Here is a 14080-nt window from a genome sequence, read left to right on the forward strand (position 1 = left end):
TACCTCCAACCGCCTTTCCCCACACCTCAGACCACCCTGCTCCTCTATCCCATAAATATCCCTAAAACCCATCTTTGGGGAGGCAGATTTGAGATCTGTTCTCCCGTCTCCTCGGCTGGCTGCCTGGTGAATAAACCCTTTCTCTGATACAAAACTCATCATCTCAGTGACTGGCGCGAGGCACACGGCAGCATGGGCCCCATACAGTATCACCAGACTCCAAAGCCCGCCATCCGAGCTTCTTAAGCACCCAACCTCTACCTTGGGTCCTCAACGCTGATTACACAGCACACCTGCGGAGCTTTGAGAGCCACAAGCCTCCTTTCCTCCCCGCAAAGTCCAGCTGGGCCCAAGTAGAAGATGTCGCAAAAGCCCCCACGATTCAGCTGGGAACCTAGGGATGGGACCCGCTGCTCATGCCGTCCTTCTAGGCCAGAGAGCCCTAAGCTGGGCTGTGTATCAGAATAGTCCGTGTGCTGAGAACAATATAGATTCCTGGGCCCCGGCCCAGGTTTACAGAGGCGGGATGCTCAAGGCTGCCCAGCCGGGCTCGGAACTTGCTCCTCGCAAGTGCTGTCGCGCGCTCGCTGCCCCGCCAGTTCAGGCGGTGAGGCCGACGCGCTCCGCCAGGGGGAACCTGGGAGCTGCGACGCTGCGAGTCGTTTCCGGGCGCGGGCTGAGCAGGAGGAGCGGGGCGTGGCGTGGCGTGGCGTGACCCGGAAGTCGACGGGGGTTCCGCCCCCCGCGCATGGGGAGGTAGGCTCGGACCGGCCCGCGGAGCTGCTGCAGTCCTTCGCGCCGTCCTCGCCCTCCCCACCGACATCATGCTCCAGTTCCTGGTGAGTGGAGCTGCCGAAGAGCGGGGCCCGCTGCCTGGGGCGTGCCTCGGACCCCATTTCCCCCTTGAGGACTGCTGACCCCGCCGACCCGGCCTGGGCGTGGGTCCCGCGGTCCCTTCGGCCCCCGCGCCTGGTCGTCGCCTCGCAGGGCGGCCGTTTTCTTCCTGCCTCCTCAGAAAATCCCTTTGCCGATATTTTTCTGCAGCCATCCAAGTCCCTAAAACTTTGAGGTGTCAGAGAGTGTGCGTTTCCAGAGCTACTTACTGTGTGCCGCGCCCCGCGCTCATTGTGTAATCCTTGCATTAAAGCTTGTGTGGTCCTTGATGACTTTTCGTAGTCCGCCCCCCTTTCTTTCTGCGCTCCTGTTTCATTACATAGTCGCCGGCCGGTCCCTGCTGTGGAGCCCTGCTAGTTGGCATTTCTGAGGAGGTAGGAAGGCCAGGAATAAATCGTAAATTAGCCACCTCACGAAGTCCGAGAGGCTAAGTCCTCATCAGACCTTTCGGAGTTGGAGGAATGAGTCAGACACTGGTATACAAGTAATTTTTCCCAAAATGAGTAAGCATGAGTAAGCAGACTATTTCTCCTGGCTCCTTATTTGAGTTAAAAACGAGTTTTCTGGCAAAACTCGGTATGTTTCAAAGATTGCCTGGTGAAGGTTCCAGGAGGAGTTGCTCATCAAATTTTCAAGTGAAAGTTTTTCTGCCAAGCTATTGTGCATTCAAAACTTGATGCTTTCAACCTCTAATTCTTTTTTTTTTTTTGAGACGGAGTCTCGCTATGTCGTCAGGCTGGAGTGCAGTGGCGCGATCTCGGCTCACTGGAAACTCCGCCTCCCGGGTTCAAGCGATTCTCCTTCCTTGGCCTCCGGAGTAGCTGGGATTACAGGCGTGCACCAGGATGCTCGACTAATTTTTGTATTTTTAGTAGAGACGGGTTTCACCAAGTTGGCCAGGCTGGTCTCGAACTCCTGACCTCAAGTGATCAACCCGCCTCAGCCTCTGAAAGTGCTGGGATTACAGGCGTGAGCCACCGCTCCCTGCCCGAATGCTGTATCTTTTTTGTTTGTTTTGACGGAGTCTCGCTCTGTCGCCAGGCTGGAGTGCAGTGGTGCGATCTCGGCTCACTGCAACCTCCGCCTCCTGGGTTTAAGCGATTCTCCTGCCTCAGCCTGCCGAGTAGCTGGCGCGCGCCAGCAGTCCCAGTTAATTTTTGTATTTTTAGTAGAAACGGGGTTTCACCCTGTTGGCCAGGATCGTCTTGATCTCCTGACCTCGGGATCCGCCTGCCTCAGCCTCCCAAAGTGCTGGGATTACAGGCGTGAGCCTCCGCGCCTGGCCCCAAATGCTGTATCTTTATCAAAAAGATTAAAACACAAAATGCACCCCGTTTGTCCTTTTGAAAGATGGTAATGGTTTGTTAAATCCAATTAGTCAAAAGAGTGTCCTTAATCTGCCCAGCCAAGACAGGGCTGCTCCTTTGCCTCTAGGAGTTTCTGTAGTGTCCTAACTAGATGTTAGTTTAGGAGTTCAGAATAATGACAGTCATTTTCTTGTAGTAAACACTAGATTAAAAGCGGTATCACTTAGCTCCAGAGTATAGGATGATGTAATTGAGCTGCCTACTATATCTGTTGCTCACTGATAAACTGAGAGGACATGATTCAATTACAGTTAACTTTCTAAGTGGTTTTGCAGAATGAGTCTGTTTGGTTTTGCAATAAACTTTTACTGTGTGTTAATTTTTTTTTTTTTTTTTTGAGACGAGGTTTCTCTTTGTCACCTAGGCTAGAGTCCAGTGGCACAATCATGGCTCAGTGCAGTCTTTAACTCCTGGCCTCAAGCAGTCTTCGCACCTCAGCCTCTTTAGTAGTAGCTAGGACTACAGGCCCGCACCACCACCCGTGACTAATTTTTAAATTTTTTTTTTGTAGAGACAGGTTTTGTCTAGGCCTCCCACAGTGTTGGGATTACAGGCATGAGCCACTGTGCCTGGTCAGATTCTGATTTGAGAATTCAGAATTCTCGGTATTTAAGAAGAGATGCTAAAGCTGTCCATTATATTCCTAGCTCAGAAGTAACTGAACACTGATGTTCTCTCACCCTCTGGTCTTCCACCTCATTGCTTTTTTTTTTTTTTTTTTAAATAAGTGGATAGCGTTACTTTTCACATTGATTCCACCTCTGTCAAATGAGCCACTGACTCTAAAGTTGAGCAAGTATTTCTCTTTGTGTTCAGTCATTTCATCTATAAAAAAATGACCATCATATTCTAGTGTTTAAGAGGTTAAACTTCAGAGTCAGACTTCTCAGTTTGAACCCTGCCTCCCATCGTTTTCAAGCTGTGGTGGCATGGGTGGGCTGTTGAAATTTTCTGTGCTCCCATTTCCACATCTGAAAATGCAAACCCACCTCACACTTTTGTTGTGAGGATTAAAAATGAGTTAACACATTAAAGAACTTAAAAACAGGAGCGCTCAACAAGGATTCAGATAGTGTTCAGTTTTTCTTTTGCAGGGTGTCATTTGAACCCTGATGAGTTTCTTCTCAAGTGGGGATTAGCTTCTCTCAGAAGGGTAGGTGATAGGAAAGGTTTAGAAGTGATGAAACAGTCACAGGTTAAGCAGGTGCATTGTCATTACACATTTTGGAACCCTCTAAGATGTTTCTCCTACAGTTGTGATTTGTGGACAGTTTGAAAACCACTGCACTTGCTTGTGTTGGTGATAACTTCCTTCCATTGTTCATATTCCTCCTCAGATTAAAATATTCTCCCTTTGTCCCTATCTTGAAGAGACTTTGTTCCTGTGATTTTCCCCTTTTCTTTTACTGCAGTTTTTCCCCTTTATTATTATTTTTTTTAATAGTAGAGATAGGGTCTCACTATATTGCCCAGGCTGGTCTTGAACTCCTGGGCTGAAGCAATCCTCCCACTTCAGTCTCTCAAAGTGTTGGATTATGGGCTTGAGCCACTGCTCCTAGACTTTTTTTTTTTTTTTTTAAATGCAGTGCTTCAGAAATTTGTGTGTCATCTTTGCGCAGGGGCCATTGTGATCTATCATTCCAGTTTTAGTGTATGTGCTGCCAAAGTGAGCACCACCCTTTCTTTTACTGCAGTAAAAGACACCTCTTTGCAGATAGTTACCAACACTACCTGAGGAAAGCTACTGCTTCCTTAATCGTAAGGTTTAGCTAGAGTTATTTTAAGGATGCTTTTGGCAGGAAGCTAACATGATAGCACTGCTGGGGGCTTTGTGCACACTGCCTATGATGCTGTTATTGTGTTATTGTAATCTGTTGCTTTTTTTTTTTTGAGACAGACTCTCTCTCTGTCACCCAGGCTGGAGTGCACTGGTGCCATCTTGGCTCACTGCACCCTCCGCCTCCTGGATTCAAGCAATTCTCCTGCCTCAGCCTCCCAAGTAGCTGGGATTACAGGCATATGCCACCACACCTGGCTAATTTTATATTTTTTAGTAGAGATGGGGTTTCACCATGTTGGCCAGGCTGGTCTTGAACTCCTGACCTCAAGTGATTTACCCACCTCGGCCTCCCAAAGTGCCGGGATTACAGGCATGAGCCCCTGCACCCAGCCGGTTTTCCCTTTATCCTTTTTGCCTTCCTAAATACTCTTCATGGCCCCACTCTGATCTTTTTCCATGAGGCCCTCCTGATGACTTATGCTCCTGAAACCTTTACGCTATTATGTCTTTTGTTTTGTTTTTGAGACAGAGTCTCGCTCTGTCACCCAGGCTGGAATGCTGTGGTGCAATCTCAGCTCACTGCAACCTCTGCCTCCCAGGTTCGAGCGATTCTCGTGCCTTACCATCCCAAGTAGCTGGGATTACAGACGTGTGCCACCATCCCCAGCTAATTTTTGTATTTTTAGTAGACACAGGGTTTCGCCATGTTGGCCAGGCTGGTGTCAAACTCCTGGCCTCATGTGATCTGCCCACCTCTGCCTCCCAAAGTGCTGGGATTACAGGTGTGAGCCACTGTGCCTGGCCTTACACTATTACACTGTTATGATCCATTTTCTCATTTATTTAGGTCTCATGTCTTTTCATTAACTTCTGAATAATTATCTTGCACCTTGTTTGTTATGTTTATTTCCATTTTGTTAATTATTTCACCAGTTGATGGACATTCAAGATGTTTCCACTTTTGGCTATGATGAGTAATCTTGCTAGGAATATTTGTATACAGGCTTTTGTGTGGATATGTATTTCAGTTCTGTTGAGTATATACCCCAAAGTGGGATTGCTACATCATATGGTATCTTTATGCTCAACTTTTTGAGGAACTTTTGGACTGTTTTCCAGAGTAGCTGCACCGTTTTGCATTCTCACCAGTAATGTATGACGCTTTCAATTTCTCCACATCCTCGCCAACATTTCGTGTAGCTCTTACTGTTTTTGTTAAAGTAATTCTAGTGGGTGTGACATAGTTCCTCATTATGGTTTTGCTTTGCATTTCCTCAGTGACTAATGTTGAGCATCTTTTCATGTGCTTGTTGACTGTTTGTAGCTTTGGAGAAATCTTTTCACATCATTTGCCCATTTTTATTTTTGTTTTATTTTATTTATTTATTTTCGAGACAGAGTCTCGCTTTGTCGCCCAGGCTGGAGTGCAGTGGTGCAGTCTCGGCTCACTGCAACCTCTGCTTCCTGGGTTCAAGCGATTTCTCCTGCCTCAGCCTCCTGAGTAGCTGGGACTACAGGTGTCCACCACCATGCCTGGCTAATTTTTGTATTTTTAGTAGAGGCAGGGTTTCACCAAGTTGGCCAGGCTGGTGTTGAACTCTTGACCTCAGGTGACCCACCCACCTTGGCCTCCCAAAGTGTGGGATTACAAGTGTGAACCACTGTGCCTGGCCAATTTGCCCATTTTTAAATTGAGTTTTTTTGTGTCACTCAGTTGTAAGAACTATTTATATATTCTGGATACAGATCCCTTATCAGATATATATTTGAAAATATTTTATCTCATTCTGTGTGTTGTCTTTTGACTTTCTTGATGGTATTCTCTGAAACACAGACATTTTTAATTTTGATGAGGTCCAATTTTTTTTTTTGGTTACTTGTACTTTTGGTGTCATAGCTAAGAAAACTATTTGCCCAGCCCCACTCATGAAGGTTTACGCCTATGATTTCTTCGAAGAGTTTTATAGTTTTAGCTCTTACATTTAGGTCTTTAATCCATTTTGAGTTAATTTTTGTATATAGTGTGAGGTAGGAGTCCAACTTTATTCTTTGCATGTGGATATCCCATTGTCCCAGCACCATTTCTTGGAAAGACTGTTCTTTCCATATTGAGTGCCTGGGCGCTCTTGTTGAAAATCACTTGACCATAAGCCTTTACAGTGTATTCCTGGGCTCTCCACTCTATTCCATTGATCTTTATTGATCAATAGAAACAGTTCAGTCTTGTTTGCTTGCCACCACAGTAATCGGCTTTTCTCTAATAGGTACTTCATTTTCTTAAAAAAAAAAAACAAAAAACCTTTTTAAATTTCTACATCTTTTCATCATCTAGTAGGTCCTTGCTTCCTCAGCCTTTTCTGAGTATAGGTACTGGGAGAGTGCTTCTCAGGCAGTGCTTTCATCATGTTGCTGAGGGCAAAGAGTAGTCAGTGGCTCCCTACCACGATTGCATGTGAAGAAAACTCCCCTGCCTCTGTTGCCCAGGCTGGAGTGCAGTGGCATGATCTCAGCTCACTGTAACCTCTACCTCCTGGGCTCAAGTGATCCTCCCACCTCAGCCTCCAGAGTAGCTGGGACTACAGATGTATGCCACCACACCCGGCTAATTTTGCATTTTGTTGGTAGAGATGTGGTTTCACCATGATGCCCAGGCTGGTCTCAAACTCTTGGGCTCAGGCCATCCTCTCACCTTGTCTTCCCAAAGTGCTGGGATTACAAGCGTAGCCATTGTACCTGGCTGCCCTACCTGCTTGTCAAAGCCCAACATCTAGACCTTCCCAGCTTTCCATACTTAATTCTCTCCATTCTTTAACTCAAATTCTCTTTTCCATTCAGGCCTGTTTCTTTTATGCCAGTCATGACATCTCCATTCCCATCTTGTGCATTGATTTTCCACATTCAGTTTTCTTTGCATTTCCTTTACCAGTTGTATTAGTCCGTTTTCACACTGCTGATAAAGACATACCCAAGACTGGGTAATTTATATGGGAAAAAGGGTTTAATGGACTTACAGTTCCACATGGCTGGGGAGGCCTCACAATCATGGCAGAAAGCAAGGAGGAGCAAGTAACGTCTTACATGGATGGCAGCAGACAAAGAGAGCTTGTGCAGGGGAACTCTTTATGAAACCATCAGATCTCATGAGACCTATTCACTATCACGAGAACAGCACGGGAAAGACCTGCCCCCATGATTCAGTTACCTCCCACTGAGTCCCTCCCGCAACGTGGGAATTCAAGATGAGATTTGGGTGGGGACACAGCCAAACCGTATCACCAGTTTAAATGTGAACACTTAGCATATTTAGAGCCTTTAATATCAACCTGAGGTACATATTTTTCAAATATGATTTCTTAATTACTTCTGTATCATTCATTTTGCCACTTAATGCATGGCCTACTTCTGATTTTTGGAGCATCTGTTATCATTGAAAATCCTGTGCAGGGTCCTGCCTTCTGTTGTTATATAACTATTTTACCTAGCATTTCTTCCTATTCATCATATAAGTTCTCTAAGGGCAGAGATCATTTTTAATCCTTTCATGGGGCTAAATATGAAGTTGATTTTTAGTATATTAAGGTCTACAGTCCCTTAATCAAAATCTTTAGGGGCCATTTGTATTTGGGAAATCAGATTTCTTTCAGATTTTAGAAAAGTAATAAGCTGCATCATGTACCTCGGTACTTAACACCCCCAGCAGCGTCTGGGATAGCACTTTGTAACCAAATGTATTAAAATTTTTGGTGTGAGACATATTCTCCAGCGAGGAGGTCTAAGGCAGGATCCTATATTTAAAGATTTCTATTTCTATAGCAAAAAATGATTATTCACACTGAAGTGTGATAATGACTGTAGTCTCCTATTAGTTCAGGTCAGGTATGCTTTTGCTACCAAATGAGTTATGATGAAATGTAGTTTGGATTGAGTTGGGTTTCAGAATTGTGGATAATGGATTGTGGCGCTTCACTGATTCTTAGTGTACTCTCTATTTATAGAGCTGACAATGTGATTCTTCTGTTGTGTACTGCTCTGTGCCAGTCTAGACTTCTCTTTTGGGGCTCTTAGCTCCAGCATCTTCTTCCCATCTATTTTTCCTGTACACTACTTTCCTCATCTCAGTCCTCTGTTCTCAAACTTCCAGGGTTTTACTATTAATTGTCCCCAGTGTTCCTGTGAAAAGAAGCTACTTTTTCATACTCCTAAAGTCTCAAAATTATTGCAGAGAGGGTGTGATAGTAATGCACTTAGTGTTGAGCTTGGGAAGAAAGCATTGCACTCCTTATGCCACAGTCTTCTCTACAGGGAATACTAAGGGGTGACCATGTGATATGGGGGAAGCAGGGCATTGTGATGGCATTCAGCTGACAGAACTACTGATGAGGTTTCCAGGTCTTGGCCTGGAAGAAGTTAGGCATTCTTGGCCTGCAAGGAGGTTTCAGACTCATCCAAGACCTCCTATAATCTGACTCCAGTCTAACCTCTCAGACTGAGTCACTGTTCCTTAGATTTAGGTTTCACTTTTTTGTCTAAACTTGCCTATTGGCCATCCCATGAACAACATACTGTATATGCTTTTCTGGCTTCATGCATTTTTCCCAACATTTCTCTTAGTGGTATTTTTCTTGTGTATTTAATATTATGATACTCCTTTGGTAGATCTGATAGTATTCTGAAACTGGAATTGATATGACTTGTTTAGAGGCTCATGGTTTTTGTTTTGTGTTGTGTTTTAAAATAATCATGAGTTTTTCATGTGCCCTGATACCTGGCAAATTTGCCAAAATGAAGCCACGTTAGGCATGCCACATTTATTTAGAGACACATATGGTAAGAACTAGGAATCTTAGAATGTTGGAGCTGGACATTACATTGTGAGTATAATGTTTTATAAATCAGGAAGCTCATATCAGCAAAGCTCCAGAGAGGTTAAGTGTCTTGCTTTAGGCACACCGCTTGATAGTGGTGGAACCAGAACTCGATTATTTTTTTTGAAAGTTTTTAAATCCCATGGTTTTTCTTTTTGGTGTTAGAGCTAATACTTTCATTTGATTTGTTTTCTCTTCTTTTAAGCAAATTTAATACTCCTTCTGGATTTGGAAAACCACTTCCTACCTGGTTTCAACACATAGGAGAAAAAAATCATTCTCCTTCAAGGTGCAACATTGGTAAAAGTAGGATTTTGCAGGCCATATCTGATTAATCAAATGATCAGAATGGTCTATGATTAGAGATTAGATAGCCTCTTCTATGTTTCTTATTGCTAACAACAAACCAATTTAAATTATGCTTTTGGTGTTTCAAGCTTAGTAAGTTTAAAGCGTACTAAGGACCCAGCTGCATTCTGTTCCCCTATGTGCATCTCCAACTTGAAGAGAAGGTTCAGTCATGCCATGTGTGATTGATGGTGTTAAGTGCCACATTTTATTTTTTTAAACCTCTCTGCTGTGTATTGATTGAATAAAGGCGACAATGATTAAAGAAAATCATGAAAAAAACTGATGCTAGTTTGAATTTATAAAATGAGAAATTAAGCTCCAGATGGAGCCTCTTAGTTACCAGAGGAAAACAGGGAATTATTATCATTAAAACTCAAAGCTGAGGAGCCTTGGCCCTTTTGGGTATATCTAAATTTTCATGAACCAGTTTTTGTTTAGGAAAATAGTCACCAAATGGGATAAATATTTAAAGTTTTCTAAAAATTGCACCTGTCTCTTGTCACTGTGTTTCCCACCGGCCTTAAATGTCCTGCCTGTTAGACTGTACCTGTGGCAGAGTGCTAAGCCATATGTGCTCTCAGTGGTGTGTCAGAGTTTTCTCTTCTTTTCTGTCATCACATATTTTAGTTTTTGAGTGTGCAGCTAATGTAGATTGTCCTGTCCTCCTTGTTGTGAATGTCCTTGGAGAAGTCCCTTCCCATCCTGGGCCTCAGGTTCCTCTTTTGAACTATGAAGAGATTGTAAACTGTGACGAGTCCCTTCATTCTCTGAGATCCTATGATTTGACTGAATATTTATTTATTTTGAGACAGAGTCTTGCTCTGTCTCCCAGGCTGGAGTGCAGTGGCACAATCTCAGCTCACTGTAACCTCTGCCTCCCGGTTTCAAGTGATTCTCCTGCCTCAGCCTCCCGAGTAGCTGGGATTACAGTGTGAGCCACCACGCCTGGCTAATTTTTGTATTTTTAGTAGAGATGAGGTTTCCCCATGTTGGCCAGGCTGATCTCAAACTCCTGACCTTAAGTGATCTACCACTTTGGCCTCCCAAAGTGCTGGGATATAGGCGTGAGCCTCTGTGACCGGCCTTGACTGAATACTTTAAAAACTGAGTAATTTTTATTTGATTTAAAAAGGAATAACAATATCCATAACCAAAAAAAGACAAAAAAATTGCAGCATTCAACAAGAAAAATCAGAACTTTGGCTTGAGTTTCCAGAACTTGTAGTCAAGTATTTATGTGGGTTGTGAGGGGATAAGAGAATTTAGGGTAGCTTTATACAGTGTTACCATTTATTCTTTTTTGTTGTTTTATTTTTTTCTTATGTTTGGTTGGTGTCACCATTTATTCTTTTGTATGCTGTTTAGCCCCTGGAGAGGGCATCTCTGTGTCTATAGAAGAAAAATGTGACTCTCATGTTGTACACAGCCCTAGATTGGACATCAAGCTTCTTAGGAAGATATTGTCCTAAGCTTCTTAGGAAGACACTGTCCTAAGCTTCTTAGGAAGATATTGTCTATGTATTTTAGTTTGGAATCAGACTGGCACAGGACTCGGTAGGCACTATAACTCTTACTGTTCTATTTTTTCAGCTTGGATTTACATTGGGCAACGTGGTTGGAATGTATCTGGCTCAGAACTATGACGTAAGTGGCCATATTCATGACTTCCTTGATTCCATGTAACTGTTTTAGAGTGACTTTTCTTTATTTGAGGTGAGGTGTGACTTCCAGCATAAATGCAGTCCATAGGGCTGAGGCAAAACTCCTGAATATTGTAGAATGGTTTGCCATTGTTTGAAAAAGTAATCCAACTCATGAAACAGCTGTCCTCCATATCACCACAAGAGGGCAAAATCCCTTCAGTTTAGCTGGGCTTATGATCATCCTCAGCTGTGGCTTGTTAGCTGAGAGTAATATTAAGTTGGGCTCTTAAAATTCTTTGGGAAATCATGTGATAAGTGAGAATTTAAAAATTAATTGGATAATATTTTCAGCCCCACAACCCAGTAGTAGAGATGACTTAGAATTTTGGAGATGCATCTGGGTAGGGGGACTGAAAAATACAGATCTATATTCCATCTCAAAATTCTAAGTGTAGCACATTTGAGGACAGAGTTTTGTGAAGTTGTATTAACTTCGCTTTATAGATGGTGACGTTGAAAACCAAGTGGTGCAGCAGCCTATGAATGGGGATTCTGGACAGGTGTTTGAAAAAAACAAGCAAGGGAAACATGATTCTAACTTGATTTGTTATAAAGCTTTTCATATGACAAAGGGAATTCCTTTGTCAACCTTCATTTGAGTCATACAGTTTTCTAGGCAAAGCCTATATTATGTCACATTTATTGTTTATAGGTACAACCTTTACTTGGCACCAGATTGAGCGGAAGTGGGTATACAAAAATAGAAGTGGGTTTCGGAGAAGGAGCATACTTATCTGACAACTTCTGATATCTTTCATATGCAGTTATAAGGCTAAGAAATACCACTATTGGCCGGGTGCAGTGGCTCACGCCTGTAATCCTAGCACTTTGGGAGGCCGAGGTGGGCAGATTGCTTGAGCTCAGGAGTTCGAGACCAGCCTGGGCAGTGTGACGAAAGCCCATCTTTACAAAAAATACAAAAATTAGCCAGGGGTGGTGGCATGTCCGTGGTCCCAACTGCTTGTAGGACTGTGGTGGGAAGGATCACTTGAGCTCTGGAGGTCAAGGCTGCAGTGACCTGTGTTTGCACCATTGCCCTCCAGCCTGAGTGACAGAGTGAAACCCTGTCTCAAAAAAGAAAGCAAAAAGAAATAACCACTATTTAGCAGATCTCTTTTGGAGGAAGATAAAAGCTTGTAAAACCATTTATCTTTGGAGGAAGAGAAGTAAAAGAATATTGATTAGGTAGATGCAAAATTATAATAATCTTTTTTCTCTTTAAAGATACCAAACCTGGCTAAAAAACTTGAAGAAATTAAAAAGGATTTGGATGCCAAGAAGAAACCCCCTAGTGCATGAGACTGCCTGCAGCACTGCCTTCAGGATACACTGATTCCACTGCTCTTGAGGGCCTCCTTTACTATCTGAACCAAAAGCTTTTTTTTCATCTCCAGCCTCAGCACTTCTCTTCTTTGCTAGACCCTGTGTTTTTTGCTTTAAAGCAAGCAAAATGGGGCCCCAATTTGAGAACTACCCCACATTTCCAACATACTCACCTCCTCCCATAATCCCTTTCCAACTGCATGGGAGGTTCTAAGACTGGAATTATGGTGCTAGATTAGTAAACATGACTTTTAATGAGTAGTGTCTTCTTTATTGTTTGCGATTTTTACTACCTTTTGTCAAGAGAAAAATTGATGAGTTTTGTATAGCTGGTCAGATACAAATAATAGTGACTTCACAGTTTAGTAATTATAATGGGTACTTGTTAAACATTTGGTACTAAATTTTGTTGCTGCAAAGTAATTAAAATTAATATCTAGAGCTAGTTTCTGGTGAATTATTCATTTATTTTTGTACTGTTGTTAGGCAGCTCCGAAGTTGCTAATTTAACCAATAAGTCAATTTGCTATTCATTAAGAAACTGAGATTCTGAGAATCCTGTCAGGAATTGGGGAATGAAAAAATACGCAAAATAATGGTCTTTGTCCCAGTAGAGTTCATAGTCTATTTAGTGTGCATGTTTTTCCTTAATGATGTATTTGATCTGACTTTTTGCCTTCTCAAAAGAATCATACTTGGGATTACAGGTACATTTGATGTTATATGATGGATAAGTGAAAAGTTTTTAAAGGAGATTTTATACCTTTTCACATTAAAAAAGGTATTTATATTATTAGTTTGTAGTGATTGTCTTAAGAAAAAATATAGCCCAAATGTATAGTAAAATCAGCAGCTCAAGAAGAATTTCTGCTTCTCTTCGTAGTTGATGCTTTGTTTTTTCCTGCAGTCAGAAATTCCTTATATTTGTCAAATGTATAATCAGCTTGTATTGTTTTTAAATTTAAAAAAATTTGAATAATTAACTTTTGCCATGGGACAAGATACAAAAGTAATTTCATATAAAGGGCCTCTCCCACCCCTGTTCTCTGGCTCCTGGCTCCTGTTTCACAAGTTACTGTTACCACTTTGCCTTATACTTTTGAGAAAGAGTCTGTGCCTAAACAAACATGTGTAACACAAATAGTAATTATACATAGAGGTCTGGCCCTCGCCTTTTTTTTTTCTTTTTATCTTTTTTAATGGAGATCATTCTATATCAGCATGTAAGTAGCAAGGAACCTCATTCTTTTTTTGGCTGCCTAAGATTTTTTTGAATAGATACAACATAATTGATTTAATCTGCTACTGGTGAATGCTTAGGTTGTTCTTTTGCTATTACAGTGATAACCTCAATCCTAATGTTATTAAACATACCGATTCAGGGTATAGCTATAAGATAAAGTCCTAAAAGTATAATTTAGGCTAAATACAAATACTCATTTCGCTAGCTGTTTTGTTTCAGAGGACTTGTTGAGCAGCTTCACTAATAATGCCATTTTTGAAGACATGGCAGGTTCAGAATCAATAAACTGGAAGAATTGTTCAGAGCATCTTTTTTCAGACAGTGATGACATTGATTCTGTATGTGATAAAGTGATTCTGCTTCTCTTTGACAACTTGCATCTCTCCTATATGGAAGTAAGTTTTATTCCTGTCAATGTTGTCTTTGTGTGTGACAGATTAGGATTAAATTATGGTTTGACTTTTCCTAGCAGCGTGATCATGGGCAAGTGGCTTATTATTATTATTATTTTTTGAGACAGAGTTTCACTCTGCCGCCCAGGCTGGAGTGCAGTG

General features: G+C 42.3%; 1 protein-coding gene and 1 pseudogene across 1 annotated transcript; one reads left to right on the top strand and one right to left on the bottom strand.

Annotated features, from left to right (window-relative positions):
- Positions 1-659: 659 nt before the first annotated feature.
- Positions 660-12724, top strand: STMP1 (short transmembrane mitochondrial protein 1). Its single transcript, XM_055284139.2, has 3 exons — positions 660-839; positions 10848-10901; positions 12185-12724. The coding sequence occupies exons 1-3, from the start codon at positions 825-827 to the stop codon at positions 12257-12259; spliced, it is 144 nt and encodes a 47-aa protein (XP_055140114.1). The 5' UTR covers positions 660-824; the 3' UTR covers positions 12260-12724.
- LOC129485530 (uncharacterized) lies at positions 3836-3935 on the bottom strand (annotated as a pseudogene).
- Positions 12725-14080: the final 1356 nt, after the last annotated feature.

Source organism: Symphalangus syndactylus, chromosome 6 (assembly GCF_028878055.3).
Source record: "Symphalangus syndactylus isolate Jambi chromosome 6, NHGRI_mSymSyn1-v2.1_pri, whole genome shotgun sequence".
Classification (NCBI taxonomy): Eukaryota; Metazoa; Chordata; class Mammalia; order Primates; family Hylobatidae; genus Symphalangus; species Symphalangus syndactylus.

What these genes read in the sequence shown, in the direction of transcription:
- STMP1 (XM_055284139.2), top strand. An exon ending in ATCTGGCTCAGAACTATGAC is followed by an intron (nt 10,902 to 12,184) that starts GTAAGTGGCCAT and finishes TTCTCTTTAAAG; the next exon opens with ATACCAAACCTGGCTAAAAA.